The sequence below is a fragment of the Vulpes vulpes genome, chromosome 12 (genome assembly GCF_048418805.1).
Source record: "Vulpes vulpes isolate BD-2025 chromosome 12, VulVul3, whole genome shotgun sequence".
Classification (NCBI taxonomy): domain Eukaryota; kingdom Metazoa; phylum Chordata; class Mammalia; order Carnivora; family Canidae; genus Vulpes; species Vulpes vulpes.
In genome coordinates, this window is record NC_132791.1 from 53,867,893 (window position 1) to 53,890,886 (window position 22,994).

Below are 22,994 nucleotides of genomic sequence, written 5' to 3' on the forward strand. Positions count from 1 at the left end.
TTCTGAGTTTAAGATGTTCCTATTTTAGAAATAATAGAAGTAAAACTGATTGACATGGCAGCAGATTCAGGGTTGGAACCCTAGTTTAAATGGGTTAAAATGCTACCAGACATGGTAGCTGGTCTCCAAGATGATCCTTGTCACTCAGTGATCCTTGTCTCCTGGTATTCATATCCCACGTAAGCCTCACCCACTTTGTAACAGAGTTGGTCTTTGTGACCGATAGCAAAGAGCAGAAGTGATGTTTCAGTGATCACATTTTACTAGATTTCCATCTTGAGTGTTTCATCTGTGTCCTCATTCTCCCCTCCCCTCCTTCTCTTTCTTTTGGACCATCAAGCTATAATTAGTGGTGATAAGAAATGAAGACTACTGTCAAGCCAATGGGGAACATAGCCCTCCGTCCCACATGTGAGTGAGCTTGTTAGAAACAACTTCAGCATCTGTTGAGTGTCTCTCTCTCTTTTTAAGATTTTATTTTTAAAGGGGTGCCTGGGTGGCTTAGTTGGTTACGCAGTTAAGTGTCTGCCTTCAGTTCAGGTCATGATCCCAGGGCCCTGGGATCGAGCCCTGCATTGGGCTCTCTGCTCAGAGGAGAGGCTCCTGCCTCTCCCTCTGCTGTTCCTCGAGTTTGTGTGCTCTCTCTCTCTCTCTCTCTCTCTCTCTGTGTCAAATAAATAAAATCTTTTTAAAAATTTTTTTATTTATTTACAATAGTCACAGAGAGAGAGAGAGAGAGAGAGAGGCAGAGACACAGGCAGAGGGAGAAGCAGGCTCCATGCACTGGGAGCCCGACGTGGGATTCGATCCTGGGTCTCCAGGATCGCGCCCTGAGCCAAAGGCAGGTGCTAAACCACTGCGCCACCCAGGGATCCCAAATAAATAAAATCTTTAAAAAAAAGATAAAATATATTTTTTAAAAAGACTATTTTTAAGTAATCTCTATACCCACTGTGGATCTCAAACTTACAACCCTGAAATCAAGGGCCACGTGTTCTACTGAGCCAGCTAGGCACAAGTTGAGTCTTCAGATGACTGCATCCCTAATCAACAGCTTGACTGCAACCTCATGAGAAACTGAACCAGAACCACCCAGCTAAGTGGCTCCCAGATTCCTGACCCTCAGAAAATTTAGAGAAGTAATAAATGCTTATTGTTTTAAGCTGCTACATTTTGGGGTGATGTGTTATGCAGCAATAAATAAAACACAAATTATTAATATGTTGGACTAAAATAAGGAAGAATAAACATCTATAGGTCTTTGATTTGTTTTACCTTCTATTCAACAGGGTAGAATTTTATAAACTTTATAATTACTTCTGGGATAAAAGACAATACAGTGTATTGGTTAAGACCATAGCCTCTGAGTATAGCTGTCAACATTCAACTGCTGACCCCTTCAAGTCCTCGCTTGTAAGATTGGGCAAGTTTTTAAACTTTCCAAACCTCAATTTCCCAGGTGGTAGTAGTTAGGTCAGTGCCTAGCAGATGTTAAGTGTGAAATAAATACTAGCAATAGTTATTGCTTTTATTTTGATTATTAACTCTAAAGAAGCACCTGAGAAACTATGTGTTCTTCACAAAATTGGACATTTTTATATTTATGTGGGCTGAAGCGGTCAGCATTCACTTGCTCAAAGAAGGGAAGCCTCCAAAGAAAGGACTCCTCCTTTGGGTAAAGAGAGAGGAGGTCCAGGCTTCAGCATTAGAGTAAAGGATGATTCAGAGGGTCTGCCCAGGTTCTGCTGTTGATTCCACAGATCGTGTACAGATTTTATGGAAAGGGCACCATGGGGAAGATCTGAAATCGCTACTTTTGCCAAGATCTCTGTGGGACTTTATTTGCCTTGGCCTCAGAATATCAGAGCATGACTCAAGAGTCGAAGAACAGGAGTCTATTTGTCTCATCAGACATCATCCCAAGTGACATGTTATCACCCATGCATATCTGCATTTTGGGCCAGCAGAGCAGCTTCAGTTGAACTTGGCATAGCAGGACTTCAATTGCCAGTGGGAATGCTCACTTTTGTGCCATTTTCTGCTGTCCACTGTAGACATGCCTCAAAAATAATGTCAGGATGGCCTATCTTCATGAGCCCAAATGTGGATAAAGATTGGACTTTGAAGGAAATTGGGGTTGCAGCACATGTAGAAGGGCCAGCAAAATCACATTTGTGCTATCATATGGTCCTGCCTTTTAAGCCCAGTCTGTTTTGGCCTAGACAGATAGATAACTAACCATGAAGATAATGAGCCTTAAAACCATTCTTTAGGGCAGCCCGGGTGGCTCTGTGGTTTAGCGCCGCCTTCAGCCCAGGGCATGATCCTGGAGACCTGGGATAGAGTCCCAAGTCAGGCTCCCTGCATGGAGCCTGCTTCTCCCTCTGCCTGTGTCTCTGCCTCTCTCTCTCTCTCTCTCTCTCTCTCTCTCTCTCTCACTTTCTCATGAATAAACAAAATCTAAAAAAAAAAAATCTTTAGGGATCCCTGGGTGGCACAGCGGTTTAGCGCCTGCCTTTGGCCCAGAGCGCGATCCTGGAGACCCGGGATCGAATCCCACGTCAGGCTCCCAGTGCATGGAGCCTGCTTCTCCCTCTGTCTCTGCCTCTCTCTCTCTCTCTCTGGTGACTATCATAAATAAATAAAAATTAAAAAAAAAATTTTATACACTAGAAGTATGTAATGAAATACTTTGAACAATTTTTTAAAGACTTCAATGTCCAGACTTTTACTCTGAATGAGTGTAATTTCAATATGAAAGCCTACAATTTGGTTTCAAAAAATATGGGACAATTAAAAAACTCCATATAAATAATTACACTTTGCTATGCTTTGGGTCAGAGCAACAATGTAAACTTGTTCCTTTCAGGGTATGCCTCATAAAATGAAATGTCAGACTTGCTGCTTACATTTTAAGACGAGTTACCACGTTCTAGACTAGATAAAAAGACACTGGTGATGTATAATGTTAGAAATACCAGTTTACCCAAAAGGCTTTTTGTTTTTTTTGTTTTTAGGGCTTTTTTTGAGGGAGAAAGATCGTTTGCACACAAGCAGTGGGGGAGGGGCAGAGGGAAAGGGAAAATTTTAAGCAGCCTCCATGCTCAGCACAAAGCTAGACATGGGGCTTGATCTCACGACCCTGAGATCATGACCTGAGCCAAAAACAAGAGGAAGCTTAAGTGACTGAGCCACCCAGGCACCCCTTCTCAAAATGCTTTAATAATACATATGTGACACGGAAGGAAAATTGGGTCATTAAAGTTATTTAGTTCTTCCTTCAGTCAGTAAATATTTGAATAGGATGTTATGTGCCCAATAGTGTTCTGGGTTCTGAGATTTAAGAGACAAACAAGTTATCTGTTCTCACGGAGCTCAAACTTTAGTTGGGGGATGGTGAAGCTGATGATAAACATGTGACAACAAAAATGAATTTGTAATAAAGGTAAGTGCCAGGAAGAGAGAAAAGAAGATGACAGTATAAAGCCTGACAATCAGTGGGTGGCTACCTTCGATTGGATGGTAAATGAGTTCTTTTCTGAGAAGGCGATAGCTAAGCTGAGATGGAAGAGATCAGAAGGAACCTGTCATGTGAAGATGTGGGAAGAGAGTGTACCAAGCAGAGGAGCAGCAAATACACAGTCTGCAAGGAAAGAACATATGCTTGGGGAAGACCAGCATGACTGGAACATAGTGATCAAAGTGAAATACGATGGGACATAAGATCAGAGATGTTGGCAGGAGGCCAGTGTGTATGGACACCAGATCATCTAACACCCTGTAAACAGTTTGAATTTTATTGTAGGTGCAGTAAGAAACTTCCTCCCTCCCCACAGCCCCTAGCACCATCCTTCTACCTTCTGTTTTTATGAACTGGACCACTCTAGGTACCTCATATAACTGGAATCATACAGTATTTGTACTTTTGTGACTGACTTACTTCATTAAGCATAGTGTCTTCAAGGTTTACGTGTGCTGTAGCATGTGTCACAATTTTCTTTCATTTTAAGGTTGAATAATATTCCGCTGTATGTATATACCACAGTTTATACTTTCATTCATCTTCAATAGACATGTGGGTTGCTTTCATCTTTCTGCTACCTTGATGTTGCTATATGAACATGAGTACATAAATATCTTTGTGTCCCTGCTTTTTTTTAAAAAAAAGATTTTATTTATTTATTAGAGACAGAGAGAGGCAGAGACACAGGCAGAGGGAGAAGCAGGCTCCATGCAGGGACCCCGATGTGGGACTCGATCCCGGGTCTCCAGGATTCTGCCCTAGGCCAAAGGCAGTGCTAAAACACTGAGCCACCCGGGCTGCCCATGTGTCCCTGCTTTTAACTCTGTTAAGTATCTACTGAGAAGTGGGATCATATGGCAATCATTGCATGCATGGATCATATGGCAATGCTATTTTTAATTTTTCTGAGGAATTGCCATGGTGTGTTCTGTCTTCTGTAGGACTGCAGCATTGTACTTTCCCATCAATGGTACGCAAAAGTTCCAATTTTTACACATTCTCACCGACACTTGTTATTTTCTATTTTTTGTAAAATAGTAGCCATTCTAATGGGTATGAGATGATATCTTATTGTGGTTTTGATTTGTATTTACTTGATGATTAGTGATGTTGGGCATCATGTAATGTGCTTATTGGCCATTTGTGTCTTTTCTTTGGAGAAATATCTCTTATGTCCGCTGCCCATTTTTATACTATGCTGTCTATTTTTGTTGTTGACTTGTAGGAGTTCTTTCTATATTCTGGATATTAACTCCTTATCAGACATATGACTTCCAAATATTTGCTCCCATTCCACGGTTGCCTTTTCACTCTGTTGATCATGTCCTTTTATGCACAAGAGTTTTAAATTTTGGTATAATCCAATTTATCTATTTTTTCTTTTGTTGCCTATGCAAGAGTTTTATCTTAAATATAAAAATGAATTTATATTTAAGTATATTAATATTTTAAACTTACATTTCAGTTAAAGTTTAGAGACCGTTGGATATACATGAGTATGAAGTTCATAGGAGAAGTCAGAATGAGATTTAAATTAGGGAGTTATCTGCATATGGATGGTATTTAAAGCCACAGGTTCAGATGAGATCATCCAAGAGGAAAGATACATAGGAACATGTAAGTCTCCTTATGAGATAGAATGGGATATGAGCCCTATTGGAGTAAGAGTCCATAGGAAGATATCAGGAGGCTTTGGCTCAGTTAGATTTGGATAATCTAAATTACCGATGCTTTTAATCTTCTGAGCTAGATGCCAGGTTAGGGTAGAAATTAGTCCTGGTCAAGCATCCATCCTCTCTGCTATTGTATTATTACAATAATACTACCAACAATAGCCCATGACGTCATTTAGTCCAACAACAGCTCTATGAGATAGATATACTTATTGTCCTCACTTTACAAAGAAACTGAAGAGAAGCTAAATACTTTGTTCAGTTGCTATAGTTACTATGTGGCAAGTCCAAATTAGAACTCCAGTTGGTCTACCTCTGAGCTTACACTCTTAATGATTAATGCTTATTATGCTAAAAAAAAAAAAATCTAGCTCTTGGCCCCTACCAGGTGACCACATTCAGTCTCGTCAGGTTTCATATCAACAGAGTCATGTCTTTGGTGAAAAGTCCAAGAGAAATAGAGCAGATTATTTCACCTTCGGCTGATATGCAGTCTGTTCTTTTGGATCTTAACACTGTGCCAGGTTCTCATATCCACCAAATAAAGGGGAAAAAAGTAGATGGGCACAGCATACTAGGACATAGAATGTTGTCAGACATGTTTTTTTGTCATGTTTTATTCACTTTCGTCTTCAATCTAAATCTTATGGTCCTTTGCTTTAGTCAATCTTACTTCCTCCACTGTCTTGTCATTCTGATCATCTGTACTACAACCCCCAAATTCAACTATGTGTGTTTTATTCATACCCCGCACTGGAGAAAATCACACAACCATGTCAATCAGTATCTCTACGCTTTTACATTACCAGTCACAGCTGGACCCTCAACCTGCTTGTCACTTTCTCAACCCACATGTTCCTCCAGCTCACAGAAGACCTCCCCTCCCTCACCTATAACTTAATTCAACAGCTTGGATTGAGTATGAAAAGTAAAGTAATTTGACTTATTTTGGGTTTAGATTTTGCAAGATGAGTACACAAAAGGATCAGGGTAGTGGGTGAGTGAATTGAAGGGATCACGAAATATAAACTAGAAGGAAAAGGAACCAACTGTGTCAAGGTCAGAGCTGAAGGGTTGGGAGGAAAACAAAAGGTATTGGAATGAGGCGGACAGCTCCAGGGTGTGTCATAGGCTGAGAGGAACTGAAGTTCAGATAAAGGTCAAGCATCTGAGACAGAGGTATAGGATTACCCATCTGAGCACAAAAGTCATCGATTTGTGAGGCTGGGTTGCTGAGAGTTCATAGAATGTGAATAAGCAACTGGGAAGATTGTTGGTAACAGCAACCAGAAGGACACAGCATAGAGGTGCCTGGGTCGCTCAGCAAGTCAGGCATCTGCCTTCAGTTCAGGCCATGATCTCCAGACCCTGGGATTGACCCTCATTTCATTCAGCGGGGGTGGGGGGAGGTATCCCTGCTCAGCAAGGAGCTTCTCCCTCTTCCTCTGCCCCTCGCCCCTTCTTGTGTTCTCTCTCTCTCAAATAAATAAAATCTTAAAAAAAAAAAAAAAAAGGATACAGCATAAGCCTTGAAGGAGGTATTTCATGAATGTGAAGGTGAAAGAGTTAATAGTCTGGAACTGCAGTGGGCAACTGGGAAAATGCTGAGAGCTCACCTGGCTTTTTTTTTTTTTTTTAAATTATTTTTTGTTATTTATTTATGTAGTCATACAGAGAGAGAGAGAGAGAGGCAGAGACACAGGCAGAGGGAGAAGCAGGCTCCATGCACCGGGAGCCTGACGTGGGATTCGATCCCGGGTCTCCAGGATCGCGCCCTGGGCCAAAGGCAGGTGCCAAACTGCTGTGCCACCCAGGGATCCCCTCACCTGGCTTTGAAGATCACAGGAAGTTGGAAGTAAATGGCCTCCATTTGAGACAGGACCAAGACGGAAGTGGCGGGGTGCTCAGGGGGCAGCCAGGTCTCTGTTAGGAGAGATGTGGAGAAAGCACCCTGGGATATATACTTGAAGGACAACAAATGTCTGTCCGCAGTGGAACACAGTAGAGGGGAAGGCAACAATGGGAGGGTGAAGTGGTGGGCTTTGCAGGGACAGGGAGCACAGAGGGAAGTCAGAATTAGAGTGACAAAGAGGGTCAAATTTGCAGGGTTTGATAAAGAAGTTCTCCAGGTTCTCAAAATCAGGTTTAAGACCTTTCTGTGCCAACATAGAGGCAGTGATAGTTCAAATCCTTATAATTTTTTTTTGCAAATCTGCATAATTTTTTATAATCCATTTTATGTCCATTTTTATAATCTGTTAAAATAATCTCAGCAATAAAGCAATTTCCTTCAGAAGAGCGCGTGTGGCTTGGTAAAACCAAATCAGGGGAGATGTGACTGCTGCTCAAGCAAAAAGGAGAGATCTAAATATGCCCAGGTCGGGATGGGAGAAAATGACTGACTGGGGTTTCAGCTCCACGGAGCTCAGCCCTAGGTCGGGGCACTGGGCTAGCTGCCGAGGCCACAGACAGGAATTTATCATCTGGCTACACTGAGTCTACTGCAAGCAAGAATTTTGCATTCTTCATCTTTGCTTCCCAAGACCTCACACATAGTTGACACTTAATAAAAGTTTTGATTTTTTTTAACTTTATGACTATAAAAGTAATATATTAAAAAAATAATATATTTTGTGAAACATTTGTGAAGTATGGAAAAACCACAAAAAAAGAACCTAAACCAGAAGTTATCCATAATCCCCTAACCAAACATACCTCTGTTAATACCTTGAAATATTTCCTTCTAGTTGCTTTTTCATGTTTTAAACATAGCTAATTCATGCATACATTCATTATTTAGTTAATATTATTATGTGCTGTTTATTTAATGCTTGCATTATATCACAAGTATTTTATGTGATTAAAGATAATTCTTAGGAGCACATGGGTGACTCAGTTGGGAGAGCATGTGAGTCTTGATCTTGGGATCATGAATTCAAGCCCCAAATTGGGTATAGACGTTACTTAAAAAAATAAAACTTAAAAAAAAATTCTTAGGGCATCCCGGTGGCTCAGCGGTTTAGCTCCACCTTCAGCCCAGGGCCTGATCCTGGAGACCTGGGATCGAGTCCCACATCGGGCTCCCTGCATGGAGCCTGCTTCTCCCTCTGCCTGTGTCCCTGCCTCTCTCTGGCTCTGTCTTTCATTGATAAATAAATAAAGTCTTTAAAAAAATAAAAACAGTATCTAAGAATTTATTTTATTTTGTTTTTTATTTTTTAAAAATTTTATTTACTTATTCATGAGAGGCACAGAGAGAGAGAGGCAGAGACACAGGCAGAAGGAGAAGCAGCCTCCATGCAGGGAGCCCGATGCAGGACTCGATCCCGGGACTCTAGGATTACATCCTGGGCCGAAGTCAGATGCTAAACTGCTGAGCCACCCAGGGATTCCCAGATACTGTTTTTAAAGGCTGAATAATATTCTTTCAGAAGAGCACACCATTATTTATTTAACTATTTCCACACAGCTTTTTTTTATTGTGGTAAAAAAAAAACCCACATAACATTAAATTTTGCCATCTTAACCATTTGAAAGTGTACAGTTCAGTAGTATTATGTAAGTTTACATGGTTACACACAGATCTCTAGAACTTCTTCTTGCCAAACTGAAACCCACTAACCATACTAATTTTAAATACCCCATGTGAATGGAATCATACAGTATTTGTCCTTTTGTGATCGGATTATTTCACTTAGCATAATATCCTTGAGGTTCATCCATGTTATGGCATGCAACAACATTTCCTTTTCTTTCTAAGGCTATGGAAGGTTGCATTGTATATGTACACCACATTTTCTTTATCCATTCATCTATTGAAGAACATTTGAGTTGCTTCCAGCTCTTAGCTATTGTGAATAATGCTATGATGAACATGAGTGTGCAAATAGCTCTTTGAGATTCTACTTTGAACTATTTTGTATATATACTCAGCTGTGGAACTGCTGAATCATATTGTAATCCTATTTTTAATTTTTTGAGAAACCTCATATTGTTTTCCATAGTGACTGCACCATTTCACGTACCTACCTACAGTATGTAAATATTCCAATTTCTCCATATTCATGTCAACACTTGTTTTCTGCTCTTTTTATAGTTAGCCATCCTAATGGGTGTGAGGTGGTGTCTCGTGGTTTTGGTTTGTGGTTTTCAAATGATTAGTGATGTTGAGCATCATTTATTATGCTTGCTGGCCATTTGTATATCTCCTTTGGAGAGCTATCTATTGAGATCTTTTGCCTAATTTTAAATTAGACTATATGTGGAGGGCCTGGATAGCTCAGTTGGTCAAGCCTCTGACTCTTGATTTCAGCTCAGGTCATGTTCTCAGGGTTGCAAGACTGAGCCCTTCTTTGAACTCTGTAGGGCATGGAGCTTGCTTAAGAATTTCTCTCTCTCTCTCCTTCTCCCCCTCCTCCTTACTCCACCCCCACTCCCACTCCCACTCCCATGTGCACGTTGTCTCTCCCTCTTAAAAAAAAAGAATTCTAAGCATTTTAAGGCTCTGGAAACATTTTGCCAATTACCAATTTCTTTTCCAGAAAAAATAATCCAGTTTACACTCCCACCAGAAGAATGTGAAAGTGTATCTCATCATACTCTCATTATTGTTAAATATCATCATTTTTAAATCTTTGCTAATGTGTTAAATGGAAAATGGCATCACATTGTCACTTCAATTATTATTCTTTCAGTTGCTTGTAAGCAGAACCTTTTTTTTTTTTTTAAAGTATGCTCCAACTCAGGGCTTGAACTTATAACCCTGAGATTGACAAGACCCGACCTGAGATCAAGAGTCGAATGTTGGGATCCCTGGGTGGCGCAGCGGTTTGGCGCCTGCCTTTGGCCCAGGGCGCGATCCTGGAGACCCGGGATCGAATCCCACATCGGGCTCCCGGTGCATGGAGCCCGCTTCTCCCTCTGCCTGTGTCTCTGCCTCTCTCTCTCTCTGTGACTATCATAAATAAATAAAAAATTAAAAAAAAATTAAAAAAAAAAAGAGTCGAATGTTTAGGGCAGCTGGGTGGCTCAGTCAGTTAAGCTTTCGACACCTGCTTTCAGCTCAGGTCATGATCTCATGGGTCATGAGATTGAGCCCCATGTCAGGCTTCCTGCTCAGGGGGAGTCTGTTTGAAGATTCTCTCCCTCTGTCCTTCCCCCCACTTGTGCACATGTTCTCTGTCTAAGATAAATAAATTTAAAAAACAAACAAACAAAAAAGACTTGGACACTTAACCAATTGAGCCACCCTATTTGCCAATGCTTTCTTGTTTGAAAACTAATAATTACTTTTGCCAATTTAACTATAATAATGATTTTAATATATTTATTCATTTTTAAACAAATATTTATTAAATATTGACTATGTGCCAAGCACTGTTCTAACCGCTGGGGATACAGAAGTGCTCCTCATGGAAATTCCATGAGAAAGCAGGACATTAAAGAAAAAAAGAAGAGGTAAATTAGTTAGGATATTAGAGGGTAATAAGAACTATGGAGAAAAATGAACCAGGGACAGGTGAGTTTAGGACAGAGAGAACAAGATATGATTTAAAGCTGGGTGATCAGGTAAGTGTTTATTAAGCAAAGACATAGGGTGGTCAGCTAAGTGTTTATTGGGCAAAGACATAGAGTGGCGACGCATGGGTAATACCCTATAATTGATGAGCCTATATAACTTGTCATCTAAATTGGGACATTTTTAGAGTGAAAGGTTGTGGGGGAGGGGCGATTCATTATCGCCCTTGGCTTATAAGACAGAAACTGTGACTATCCTAGGAAAACTGGGACATGTGATCATCCTATGTATAGACTCTTGTAAAGACTTTGACTTTTTTAAAAACCTGACTGAAGTGGAATGTAACTCATATAAATAAAAGTATGTGCTGTGAGACCGTAAAGGGGGGGGAAAAAGCACACCTGAGATGGGATGCCATTGGAAGGTTTTGAGTGGAAAAGTGACATGATCTCATTTAGATAATTCAGGCTGCTGTGCTACAGATAGACTCAAGGCAGAGAAGGAGCAGAACCAAGGAGGAGTGATTGGTTCAGAAGCTAACAGAATCCAGGTAGACACTAGATTCTGAAATATGCAATGTCAGATTGGCTGCCAGTCTGAAATTGCTGCTCACAAGCGAGTGCAGGATGTTGCCTTGTAGACCTAACTTTAAATGTAGTTTTTAAAAATCAGGAATGAAGGGGGGGTGGGTGGGGGGTGGGGGTGACTGGGTGACGGGCACTGAGGTGGGCACTTGATGGGATGAGCACTGGGTGTTATTCCATATGTTGGCAAATTGAACACCAATAAAAAATAAATATATATATAAAAAAATAAATAAAAATCAGGAATGTAGGGACACCTGGGTTGAGCATCTGCCTTTGGCTCAGGGCTTGACCCTGGAGTTCCAGGATCCAGTCCCACATCAGGGGCTCCCTGCAGGGAGCCTGCTTCTCCCTCTGCCTATGTCTCTGCCCCTCCCTCAGTGTCTCTCATGAATAAATAAATAAAATCATTTAAAAAAATCAAGAATGAACCTTGAAATTAACCAAATACTATTTTGGCATGTGTTGATCTACTTGGTCTTTGAACTACCAAAGAGATGATCATCTGTGTACTTGTTGCCTTTACAGAAACAGATTTTAAAAAGTTGTCTCTTACTATTTTAAAATATAAAGCACCTGTACAAACAGCAATAAAAGGTAATCATCACATCCTTACTTTTTCTATTTAGAGAAAGCTTTGAGAGCATTGTGTATATAGGTATTTAAAAACTTTAATGTCTCTGTATCAAACAAACATTTCCACCAAACTAAAGTTACAAAGTTTCTTAACTAAAAGAAAAATTTATCGATGCTTCTTAAGTGCAAGAAAACACTATGATAAACAGTTCTATAGAGGATAAAAAGAGAAATAAGGTAAGTCCCCAGCATCCCAGAGGCTGGGGGGTATGGCAACCAGACAAGAGTCCCCAACTCAACGAAGGTAACAGAGCACAGAGGAGGAAACAGCCATTGCTGGTGGGAAGGAAGTTAAGTAGAGCTTCTTGGGAGGCAGCATGACCTGCTCTCTGTGGGACAGGCTACTTAGTGCTCAGCAAAGCAGGTTGAAAGGTGATCCAGACTGGCTGCATCCATGGGGGAGGTAAAAGCACTGGGTGGATGAAGCTATGCACCTGTGTCTCTGGTGACAAAACATAAACTATTCTAGGATAGTCTAGTGGATTTTAAAGTAATGCTCAAAAGGTAGGCTCAATATGTCAGTAGGATATAAAATCTGTGTTAGAAATAGGGCAACAGAGGAAAAAATTGGAGGTTAATCAGAATAGTTCAAGATAAAGAACTTGAAAAATTAAGGACTATTTGTCAAAAAATGTTACGTCCAAGTTTCCTCTAAGAGATAGTGAACATTTACATTTGGGCATAATTATTTTTAGGACTTTTATTTTTGGGTATGTTAAAGAGTCAGGAGCTTACTTACCACTGAGTTGCTGTCAGAGAAGCCGCTTTCAACAAGAGCATGCTGCCCCAGTCTCTGAGAGTAACCTCTTGCTCTGCTGTCATCTCAGCATGCCTGCAACGTGCTGAGACTGAGACCTGACATTTATCTCCTGTGCTTGGGAGAATACATTTCCCCAGTAGTGGCCTTTATTACCTACCCCCCGCCCGCCCCCACTCATTCGTGGAACTGCCACCAGATGCACTCCTGGACGGAGAGGCTAGCAGCTGCATACTCTGCTTAGGAAGGAATCTATTAATGGAAAGAACTGTTTTAAGATTGTTAGCTTGGATGGCCTTCTTCCTGGGGGCTGAGAGCTCTTAGTGCCGGGCACACAGACCATTTTACCCATCTAACTGGTTTGTGGCTTTCCTGATTGTCTGTTTACCAGCAAAATACCTCTTCAGCCACTCTAAAGAAGCAAAGTTTAAACACGTGCTCAAAAAACTCACAACTAATGTGGACCATTCAAAAGGCCATGAGTTTATAGCCACTGAAATTGTAGTAGGGAGCTGTCTTGGTTCCCTTCTCAGAGGCCAACAGGTCATATGAGCCAGGCTACTTGATCACTTGCTGCATTTCACTTATAAAACACTATTAATATCTGCCATCGGGGTACCTGGGTGGTTCAGTGGTTGCTGCATCTGCCTTTGGCTCAGGGTGTGATCCCAGGGTCCTGGGATTGAGTCCCACATCAGGCTCCCCAGAGGGAGCCTGCCTATGTCCCTGCCTCTCTCTGTGTCTCTCATGAATAAATAAATAAAATCTTTTTTAAAAATCTGCCATCAATTCCCTTCAAAAGTTTGTATAAAATTTTGTGGATAGAAATACTGCCTATAATCATCATTTAGTTATGGCAGTATGTAAGTTCACTTCAAAAACTACTATAATTTTGAATATGCAGTTTCCCTTACATACACACACACACACACACACACACACACTGTTGTCACCTGACAGTTGTGTTAATGCAATGACATTCTTTTTATTTGAATAGTATTTGTATGTTTGGCAATGAGTATTTATCTTTGTATGGATTTACCAGTCTTTGCCCAACACGTTTTCAAAAAATCTTCTGAACCCATGTCATCAAATTCATTAGGAAGGTGGACTCTCTAGAAATGACGTGGTTTTTAAAATAAGAAGATTATTGGAAGAGTGGCCCAGAGTGTGCTCTATGACAGGCATTTCTCAATAGCAAAGCTATCTTAGTGTTAATCATTAGCGTTGGTCCAATTCCTCAGGAAAGGCTTTGGTTTCTTCATAGAGTCTTATACATGTGGTTTTCAGGTCACCAAGTGAGGTGGAAACTTTATCAGAATGAAGTTATTAGAACTTTGGGATTTTCTTCTTTCTCCACTGAATCTCTTGTCCTTTTCCTAAATCTGAACCTGAAAATAAAATAAGTGCTGAAGAAAATTAAATATTCAAGACTCTCCTCCCCAAAATGCCAGACTGACATTGAAAAACATTTATCCAGTCAATGAATATAATTCTAATAATAGCTTAGGAGTCTAGAGTTTTGTACTCTATAATTTTATAGTTTCTCTGAGAAAAGGATAGAGTGGTAAATATGAAGTTCTCAGCAAGCTAAAGTTGGTATTGAAATAGTCATATCATTGGAAGAAAACGACTTTTGGGGCATATTTTGCTGTATATGTTCTGTCAGGGATCAGAATCCACTTATATAAAGATTTATGTTCTTCATGGCCATACACTAAAGACACATTATCTTACATAACCTCACAATAGCCATATGAGCTATTCCCATATAATAAATGTGAATCCTGAGGTTTACTGAAAATTAAGCCATTTCCCCAAATTTATGCAATAGATTTGGGTTTTGAAGCCAGGCAGTTCAACTCTAGAATCTAAACCTCTACAAATCCACTCGTCTTTAATTGTTTGCCAATCTGTGATATCATAGAAAGATATTTGATTTTTGTCCCCAGTTCCTGACTCAGGGCTCCTGTATCCTTTGTCATTTCCTGACAGGGTCATAGGAGCAACTCGTCTTTTGTTCTAATGAGACAACTACTCTTGGGGAGGGCCTCTTGATAGCTTCAGGATGGAAGCTGGTCACCAGAAAGAGCAGACCTTGATTAGAAGCCTGGAACTTTTCAGCCACACCTCCCAACATCCAAGGAGGGGCAAGGGGCTAGAGGTTGAATTAGTTATTGATCATACCTATGTGATAAAAACCTCCATAAAACTCCATGAACAGGGGTACCTGGGTAACTCAGTGGTTGAGCGTCTGCCTTTGGCTCAGGTTGCTCGTGATCCGAAGATCTTGAGATCGAGTCCTGCATTGGGCCCCCCATGGGGAGCCTGCTTCTCCCTCTGCCTAGTCTCTGCCTCTCCGTGTCTCTCATGAATAAATAAATAAAATCTTAAAAAACAAAAACAAAAAAAAACCCTGAACACTGAGGTTACTGAGGTTCAGAGAGCTTCTGAATTGGTGAACACATCCACGTGCCAGGATAGTGGTGTTCCCCAACTGTATAAGGACAGAAGCTCCTGTACTCTGGACCTTTCTGGACCTTACCCTTTGTACCTCTTCATCTGGCTGTTCATATCTTTTATAATAAATCTGAAACGGTAAGGAAAGAGTATATGAGTTCTGTGAGTCATTCTGATAAATTACTGAACTTGAGTTGGGGGGCAGGGGTTGTGGAAACACCAGACTTTGAAACCAAGTTGGAGAGAAGTGTGCATAACTGAGGACCTGATATTTACCACTGGCATCTGAAGGCCAGTCTTGTGGGACTCTCTTAAACCTGTGGATTCTGATGCAAACTCTGGTGGTTAGCATTTGAATTGAATTAAATTATAGGACACCTAGTTAGTGTCAGAAGTGGCTGGTATCAGGAAGAAAAAAATCACATAATCTCATAGGTAAACACACACTCGTACAAACAAAAAAAGATATCGAATTGTTTTATTTCATATTTCTTTATAAATGTGGACAAGTATTGTATTTTGTGTATATACCTGCCACTGAAATTTCCTTTCCTGTCAACTGCTTGTTGATGACCTTTGCCAGTTTTCCTACTGAGCTGTCTTTTTCCCACTGACTGCTGAGAGTTTCCTGTACATGAGCTGTATAAGCCCCATGTGTATATTGTGTGTTGCAAATATTTTCCCCCTGGCTTTTTGACCTTTGTTTTTATTTATGGTTTCTTTCCTTGCTGTGCCAACAATTTCTAAAGTTTCATAATCAGACATAGCAATCTTATCCTTTATGTCTCTTTGCTTTTCATATCATGCTCAGAAAGGCCTTTTCTGATGTTACAAAAATATATATGTTTTCTTCTGGTACATTTATGATTTTACATTTTTAGGCCTCAATTTTTAATCACTTTGCAATTTATCTTGATGTATTTATTCTGAAGTAGGATTCAAGTTTTTTATTTATCCAATGTGGCTGGCTGAATTCTCTAACACCTTTTACTGAATAGTTTAATTTTCCTTACTTATTTTGAATTGCTACTTTTTGGCATAGACTGAGTTTCATATTTTCTTGGATTTAATTTTGAACTCTATTCTACACCATTCTATTCCTACACCATTTCTATTTCTGTTCCTATATCATTATCATTATTATTTAATTACCTTTAATTACTTTTGCTTAGTAATATACTTTATTATCTGATAGAGCTGCTTTCTACTGACCACCACTCTGCTTGTTCAGAAATTTCCTGGCTATTCTTGGCATATTTCTTCCTTCTGAGGAATTTTGGTATCAGTTTTTAAAGTTCCACTTACCCTTTGACTTTCTGCATCTGCTCTAAGGTCTCTGGTAGAGTCATTCCAAAACTTTCAGGGAAAAAAAGGGTGATGATTCCAATGAAGACAGTCAGGCTGCCCATGACGATGTAGGGCAGAACTCTGTTGTAAGCACCTGTAAGGCACAGGAACATCAAAATTAGATACAGGGATTCTCCAGATGCTCCTGGGAAGGAGCATTTTGTAATGATGGCAAACAGTATTTGAGAGCAGTTTTAAACCTGAACATTATCAGAAGGAAAAAGGTATGCAAAATATTACAGTTTCCTTTTTGATAGAAGCCATTGCCTTTGTGATTTCCATAATCATTTTCCTACATGATTTTGCATTATCAAAAGGTCTTTCATGCCAGCTGGCATTCTCTAAACCACTATTTAACCATGTGTGACAGATGTTCCTTTGATGGAAGTCTTTGCCTACCAAGTTTTCCCTCTCAAGGTGGAAGTCATTGGAGATGAGAGATGAGAGGATATAAGGAGAAAAGGGATATCATAGGGATAGGTACTGGCCATGATGACTGGTGTGACCTTTGCTTTTGCCTGAACCAATAAGTAGGCCGCAATGGATAGCTGGTCCAAAGAGCCAGGAGACTTAAAAAAAAACCTAAGTAATATGTTCAGTCTAATTTCAATCACTAAATGTCAGGCACAGTGAGGGCCCTATACCTGGCTTTGGTTTCTTTTTGCACACTTGTGTATCTTGGTTTTGTAATGTAATTGTAAGAACCATTCCACCTCTTCCTTATCTGGCATTACTTGCACAGGAGAATAATAGATCCTCATCTTGCTTCCTTTCTGTAGCAGAGATTACAGAGGAACAATATACCCAAGAATTTTATTTGAGAGAAAATGTTAATCTTGAAGTTTCTCTGAAGCATCTCTGTCACTAACAGGAGTAGCTACTGTGGAATAGAAAAGCTCTGTGTCAGACTCCTCCATTTCTTATGTACCAATGGTCTGCCCTTAGACCAAGTGAGCATAGTTTGAAAGTATAGGAAGATACAAAGGGTAAATGACATCATTCATAATAATAATGTGCTTTCTTAGGAGTTGTTCAGGGTAAACGTATGCAGTATGTTTAAGATAAGAAAATGTTTCACTTTCTCTGCAAATATGAGGGTGTACCTTTCCTAAGGATTCGGATATGGTATTTATGTACATGTTTGAACCAGTAACAAATAGACAAATAGGAAGAATAAGGAGGTGTATTAACATCTCTCACTGTCAGAGTACTTATGTAGCTTAGGCTCAGAGTGCCAGATCCTACATCCATTGAGCAACCCACTGAAGGCCCTATGTGGTGTTATTCCAGATTGATTGAGAAACGTAACTATATAAAAAATAAAATTTCCTAAAATATCATAAAGTCAAAAATAAATGATGAACTAGGAAAAATATTTACATATTTATATATGCAGAGAGCTAGTTTCTTTTAATCAGAAAGAGCTCTCACAAATCAGGGGCACCTGGGTGGCTCAGTTGGTTAAGGGTCTGACTCTTGACTTCTGCTCAGGTCATGATCTCAGGGTCCTGACATGGAGCCCTGAGTCTGACTCAGCACTCAGCAGGACTTCTGCCTGAAGATTCTCTCCCTCTGCCCTTCCCCTGAACTCACATGAGCACTTGCTTGTGCAGTTTCAATCTCTCTCTCAAATAAATAATCTTTTAAAAAAGATCGACCTTATTTATAATTAAAGAATTAGAGATGAAAGCAACTATAATATCCATTTTTCAGATAACAGATTACCAATGATTAAAAAATTGGATAATCCTCATTGCTAGTGAGGATATGGAGAAACAGGCACTCTCATATAGTGATAGTCAGATTGTAAATTAGTACAATATTTAGAGGCCAGTTTGGCAATATCTATGAAAATATTAAATTGCTCCAAGGATCCATGCATCCAAGTGTACATAATTAAATGAACAAAGGGTCTTAGGAGTATAGAGGAATGTTCATTGTAGTGTTATTTGTAATAACAAAAACCTGGAAATGGCCTAAATGTCCATCCACTGAACCTAGTTAAACAAATTATGTATATACATGCATTGGAAGAACATATACTAACTAAAAAGAAGATAAAAGCTCTATATACTGGGCAGCTCGGGTGGCTCAGTGGTTTAGCGCCACCTTCAGCCCAGGGTGTGATCCTGGAGACCCAGGATCGAGTCCCACGTCGGGCTCCCTGCATGGAGCCTGCTTCTCCCTCTGCCTCTCTCTCTCTGTGTCTTGAATAAATAAAATCTTTAAAAAAAAAAAAAAGCTCTATATACTAATATGGAAAGATATTCTGAAACAATGCTAAGTTAAAAAAGTTGTGAAACAGTATATATAATTTTGTTTATGTTTTTAATTTTAGTGTGTGTGTATATATATATATATATATATATATTTTTTTTTTTTTTGCAAAACAAAATGTCTGAAGGGCTACTCACCAAAGTGTTAATATTAGCTACTTCTAGGGCTGCAATCTGGGGAGCCGAGAGAGAAGAGGTGAACTTGTACTTTTTCCAGTACTTTCTGTGCTGTTTGCATTTTTCACAATGAAAAATCTATTCCTTTATATTTGAAAAAAAAGAACAAATTGACAAGATGCATCTCACCGAGGTAAACAAAGTAGGGAGCAATGATGCTGCCCACTCTGGAGGCCATGGATGTGACTCCCACAGCCATGTTCCTGACCAGGGTGGGGTAAAGCTCTGCAGTGAACACATACAGCATGGAGAAAGCGGAGGTGATCCCAAACTTTCCTAACATCACCAGACCAATGGACAAGAAGTTGTAATCTGGAAGAGAGACTCAGGGTAAATAGAGGTGCTTTTGGAAGTAAGACTTTGTTAACAGCTGCTTTTGTTGTCCTTTTTGCTTGTATAGCAATGTTTCTAGAATATAAAGATATTCCTGGGGTACCTGGGTGACTTAGTAACTTAAGCTTCTGACTCATGATTTCAGCTCAGGTCATGATCTCAGGATCTTGAGATCAAGCCCTGAGCTGGGCTCTGCCTGCTTAAGATTCTCTCTCTCTCTCTCTCTGGGATGCCTGGTAGCTCCATGGTTGAGCATCTGCCTTCGGCTAGGTTGTGATCCCAGAGTCTTGGGATCAAGTCCTGTATCAGGCTCCCTGCAGAGAGCCTGCTTCTCCCTCTGCCTGTGTCTTTGCCTTTCTTTCTGTTTCTCGTGAATAAATGAATAAAATCTTAAAAAAAAAAAAAACTTCTCTCTCTCCCTTCCCCTCTACCCCTTCCCTCCCCACTGCTCTAAAAAAATAAGTTCCACAAGTAACACTTTCTCCTCAAATATCTTAATAACTGGACATGAGCAAAGATGGAGAGTGACACATTGCTTTCTGTTTTGTTCTACTGTTATTCAAGATCATTTATGCATTCAGGGACCTTTGTCCACTTCTATTTATTACAACAGTTTCATGGAAGTTGTTAGCATGTTAATATAGTTAATCTTAACCTTCAACGAGAAGGAGCAATCCTTTCTATCCTGTTTATTATTATTAAAGAAATATATATTTCTATGTATAATACTATGTTATCAATGATCTACTGACAGTATTAATAAAATGAGAAAGTTAGAAATGAGGAGAAAAAAGAAGCAAACATCTTCTTGTGCTCTAACTACTTAAGGATTACAGACCCTAAAAATCACGGACTTAATACTGGAACCGGTACTACACACTGCAACACTGTAATATGCTCCTTAGAGAAGAGGTTTGAAAGTACCAAGGCGATGATTCACGGCCTTAGTCTTCCTGGCAGGCAGTGATTTCTGGTCCTCTAAAGCTGACCCCCATTTCAGGGGAGTTATGACCACAGAAGATTATATAGTTAGCTATCACTTGTCTGGTGGACCTATGAAGAACTTATAATGTAAAGGTGACACAAACAGGGTGCAGTGACTAATAATTAGTCTAGTTAAGGTTTGGATCTTTCTTGGTAAGCTGTTAATATTGGTTGTTAACTTTTACCTGCAGGTACCATCTGAATTAAGAGAAGCACACCTCCTCCCAAGAACAGTACTCCAGCTATGATATAACGCCTAGGGAGGGTTCGCAGCAGCAGCCAGGCTGTAATGTAAGCTGGAACTTCAATCAGGGCAGAAAGGAAACAGTTCAGGTAGGCATCTCCATGTAAATTTGGAGCATTGAGAGACAGAGCAAAGTAACCCACTGAGGTTAGCATCCTGAAAGACAAAAGAAAAAAGGAGAGCCTGAACCATTCAATAATCCCATGACAGTCAAGAAATTGTTTAGATCTTTCTGTCCTACAAGTAGCCACTAGCCACATATGGCTGCTTAAAGGTCAATACGTTAAAATTAAATTAAATTAACAATTAAATTAAATTAAATTAAAAATTCAGTTTTTTAGGCACACTAGCCACACTTCACCAGCTTAATGACCATATGTGACCAGTGGATACTATAATGGACAACTCAAACATAATATATTTCATTGTTGTGGAAAGTTCTATTGGAAAGCACTAGTTTAGATATACCAACATTCAATAACACCTACCCTGATCTAATTAATTTCAATATTTCCTGAACAGTTAGTACATCCTCATGCCCTTATAATTATTATTTGAAGAAAGATCATCAGTCACGTCAGTGAATACAAAATCCAGATTTTATTCTTATACAAAAGAAAAATGAAGACACATAGGTAAATACTGTGGGATTCACTTTCAGTGAATTCTAATCAGTTTATTAAAAGTCACTTGAGGGAAAAGAATGAAAGTCCCACAATGGTTCAATGTTTCACAGAGTACACACTGCATGTCCTATCATTACAATCAACTTCCACAGAACTGCAAAGCTCTTCTGGGCAAAAATAACTGCACTTTGCAGACTCCTCTGTGGAGACATTTGCTAATTATTAACATGACTGAAAAGCAGAGCATGTCTCAAAAATGTTTTCAGGAACATTGTTGGATCTTTTTATACATACTCTACCAGGTTGGGTAGTACAGGGTTAACCCAAAACAAAAGAAAAAATTAAACTTGATTGCTCTAAGGATCTTAGCGTTTCACATTTGATAATAAGTGCACTGTAGGCAAAACTAGTGACTAGTTTATTACTGGCTCAGTGATACGCAAGATACATTTGTACCAATGACAGATGCTGACCTAGAAGAAGCAAGGAGGTCTAGAGTGAGGAAAGCCCTGCTTAGGACACATTTGCTAAATCCAGAACCATAACTCTGTCATTGATTTTTTTCTAACTGCAAAACAGGATGGCCCTAAAAATAGACTCACTACAGTCTCTGAACCTTTGATTTTTTTGTGTTGCTGTTGGCGGGTAGGGATGTTCTTTTCTTCTTCCTCGTTTCTTGGAAGATACATTATTAAATCTAGACAAAGTCCATTCATTACCTCTATGCCTGAAAATCACTTGGTAGTTTGCTATTGGCAAGTGTGAAAAGCTCATCAAAGCTCCCACACCGGCAATGGGATTTCAGGTTGTTCTAATGTCACTGTTATGTTGACAGTACAGCTTCAGGAAGTGGAAGCTGAATTAGCCTCTCAGTTTCAGCAATTTTATTAGTATTAATCCCAATTGCTTTCGGAGGGGAGGGACACTTTCCCTGTGGGCCATAGTACTGCAGACATAAATATTGTTCCCTGTGACTTTTTTTAGTATCCAGTTCCATGAATTGAATGGAGGCATTTCCAAATTACTTAGAAGTCTATAATCTTTATTTTGTTTTAGGAAGAGTCAGTCCTTGCCCTGATGTTGCTATGAATTAGAGAAAATCAGTTGTATACTTGTGTGCTGCATAGCGCGTTTCTAGATCACTTATTACTTACCACAGCAGCAAAGACATAATGGTTATTGTGGCAATATTCCGAGTCCTGAACAGGTCCAGAATGAAAACTTTCTGCTGACTTTGGAGTTTTAGTTCCTGAAGCTAAAGTAATGCAAATAACCATGAGATTAAGAGGTAATGAGGAGGTATCTTCAACTACAGCAAGGTGGGAAAGATTTAAGCATATGACTCTACTTCGCCTTGAATATGCTCAGAAGTCTGGAATGTGAGGGGAATCAGCGCATCTACTTATATGATGCTAATTCTAACACTTGAAAATACTTGTGGCCCATTTTAGATGCAAACTTTAAAATATATAACATTGGCTTCACTGTCTTTTTATATAAAGCCTGACTGCTAATAGCCTTTTCTTGATTCATGGTCACCACCCTGGTGATTTTAATCACACAGAGGATGCTATGATCCTCTGGACCTGTTTAGTGGGTAGTGCCAAACAGCCCCAACCTGCCTCGAGGTCCATGTCTGCATTTTGGACTTTTCTTGTTGTCTCAGTGTCAGAACAGATTTGGGTAAACTGAGGGACTTTGGGCAAGTGATTATGTACTCCTTCTGAGCATCAGTTTACTTCTCTGTTAAAAAGGTATAGTAATTGGGAGTTGAAAAAATTAAATGAGATCTCACATATATAAAGCTTAGTATAGTACTTGAACCATGGTTAATGCCTAATATGTTTTAACTGTAA

The 22,994-nt window shown here is 39.6% G+C and overlaps 1 protein-coding gene across 4 annotated transcripts in view; it reads right to left on the reverse strand.

Annotated features, from left to right (window-relative positions):
• Positions 1–13,651: 13,651 nt before the first annotated feature.
• The window catches only part of SLC22A4 (solute carrier family 22 member 4), a 44,333-nt gene continuing 34,990 nt past the window's right edge, over positions 13,652–22,994 (reverse strand). For 3 of the 4 annotated variants that reach the window (XM_025994949.2, XM_025994948.2, XM_072731782.1), the window contains 5 exons: positions 22,293–22,393; positions 20,454–20,668; positions 19,081–19,263; positions 16,457–16,592; positions 13,652–14,082 (listed from right to left, as the gene is read on the reverse strand). In XM_025994949.2, the coding sequence (XP_025850734.1) occupies positions 14,007–14,082; positions 16,457–16,592; positions 19,081–19,263; positions 20,454–20,668; positions 22,293–22,393 (711 nt within the window). In that variant the 3' untranslated portion in view covers positions 13,652–14,006. Of the gene's footprint in view, positions 14,083–16,456; positions 16,593–18,912; positions 19,264–20,453; positions 20,669–22,292; positions 22,394–22,994 lie in introns of all 4 variants that reach the window. The other variant, XR_003234411.2, reaches the window with a different exon arrangement.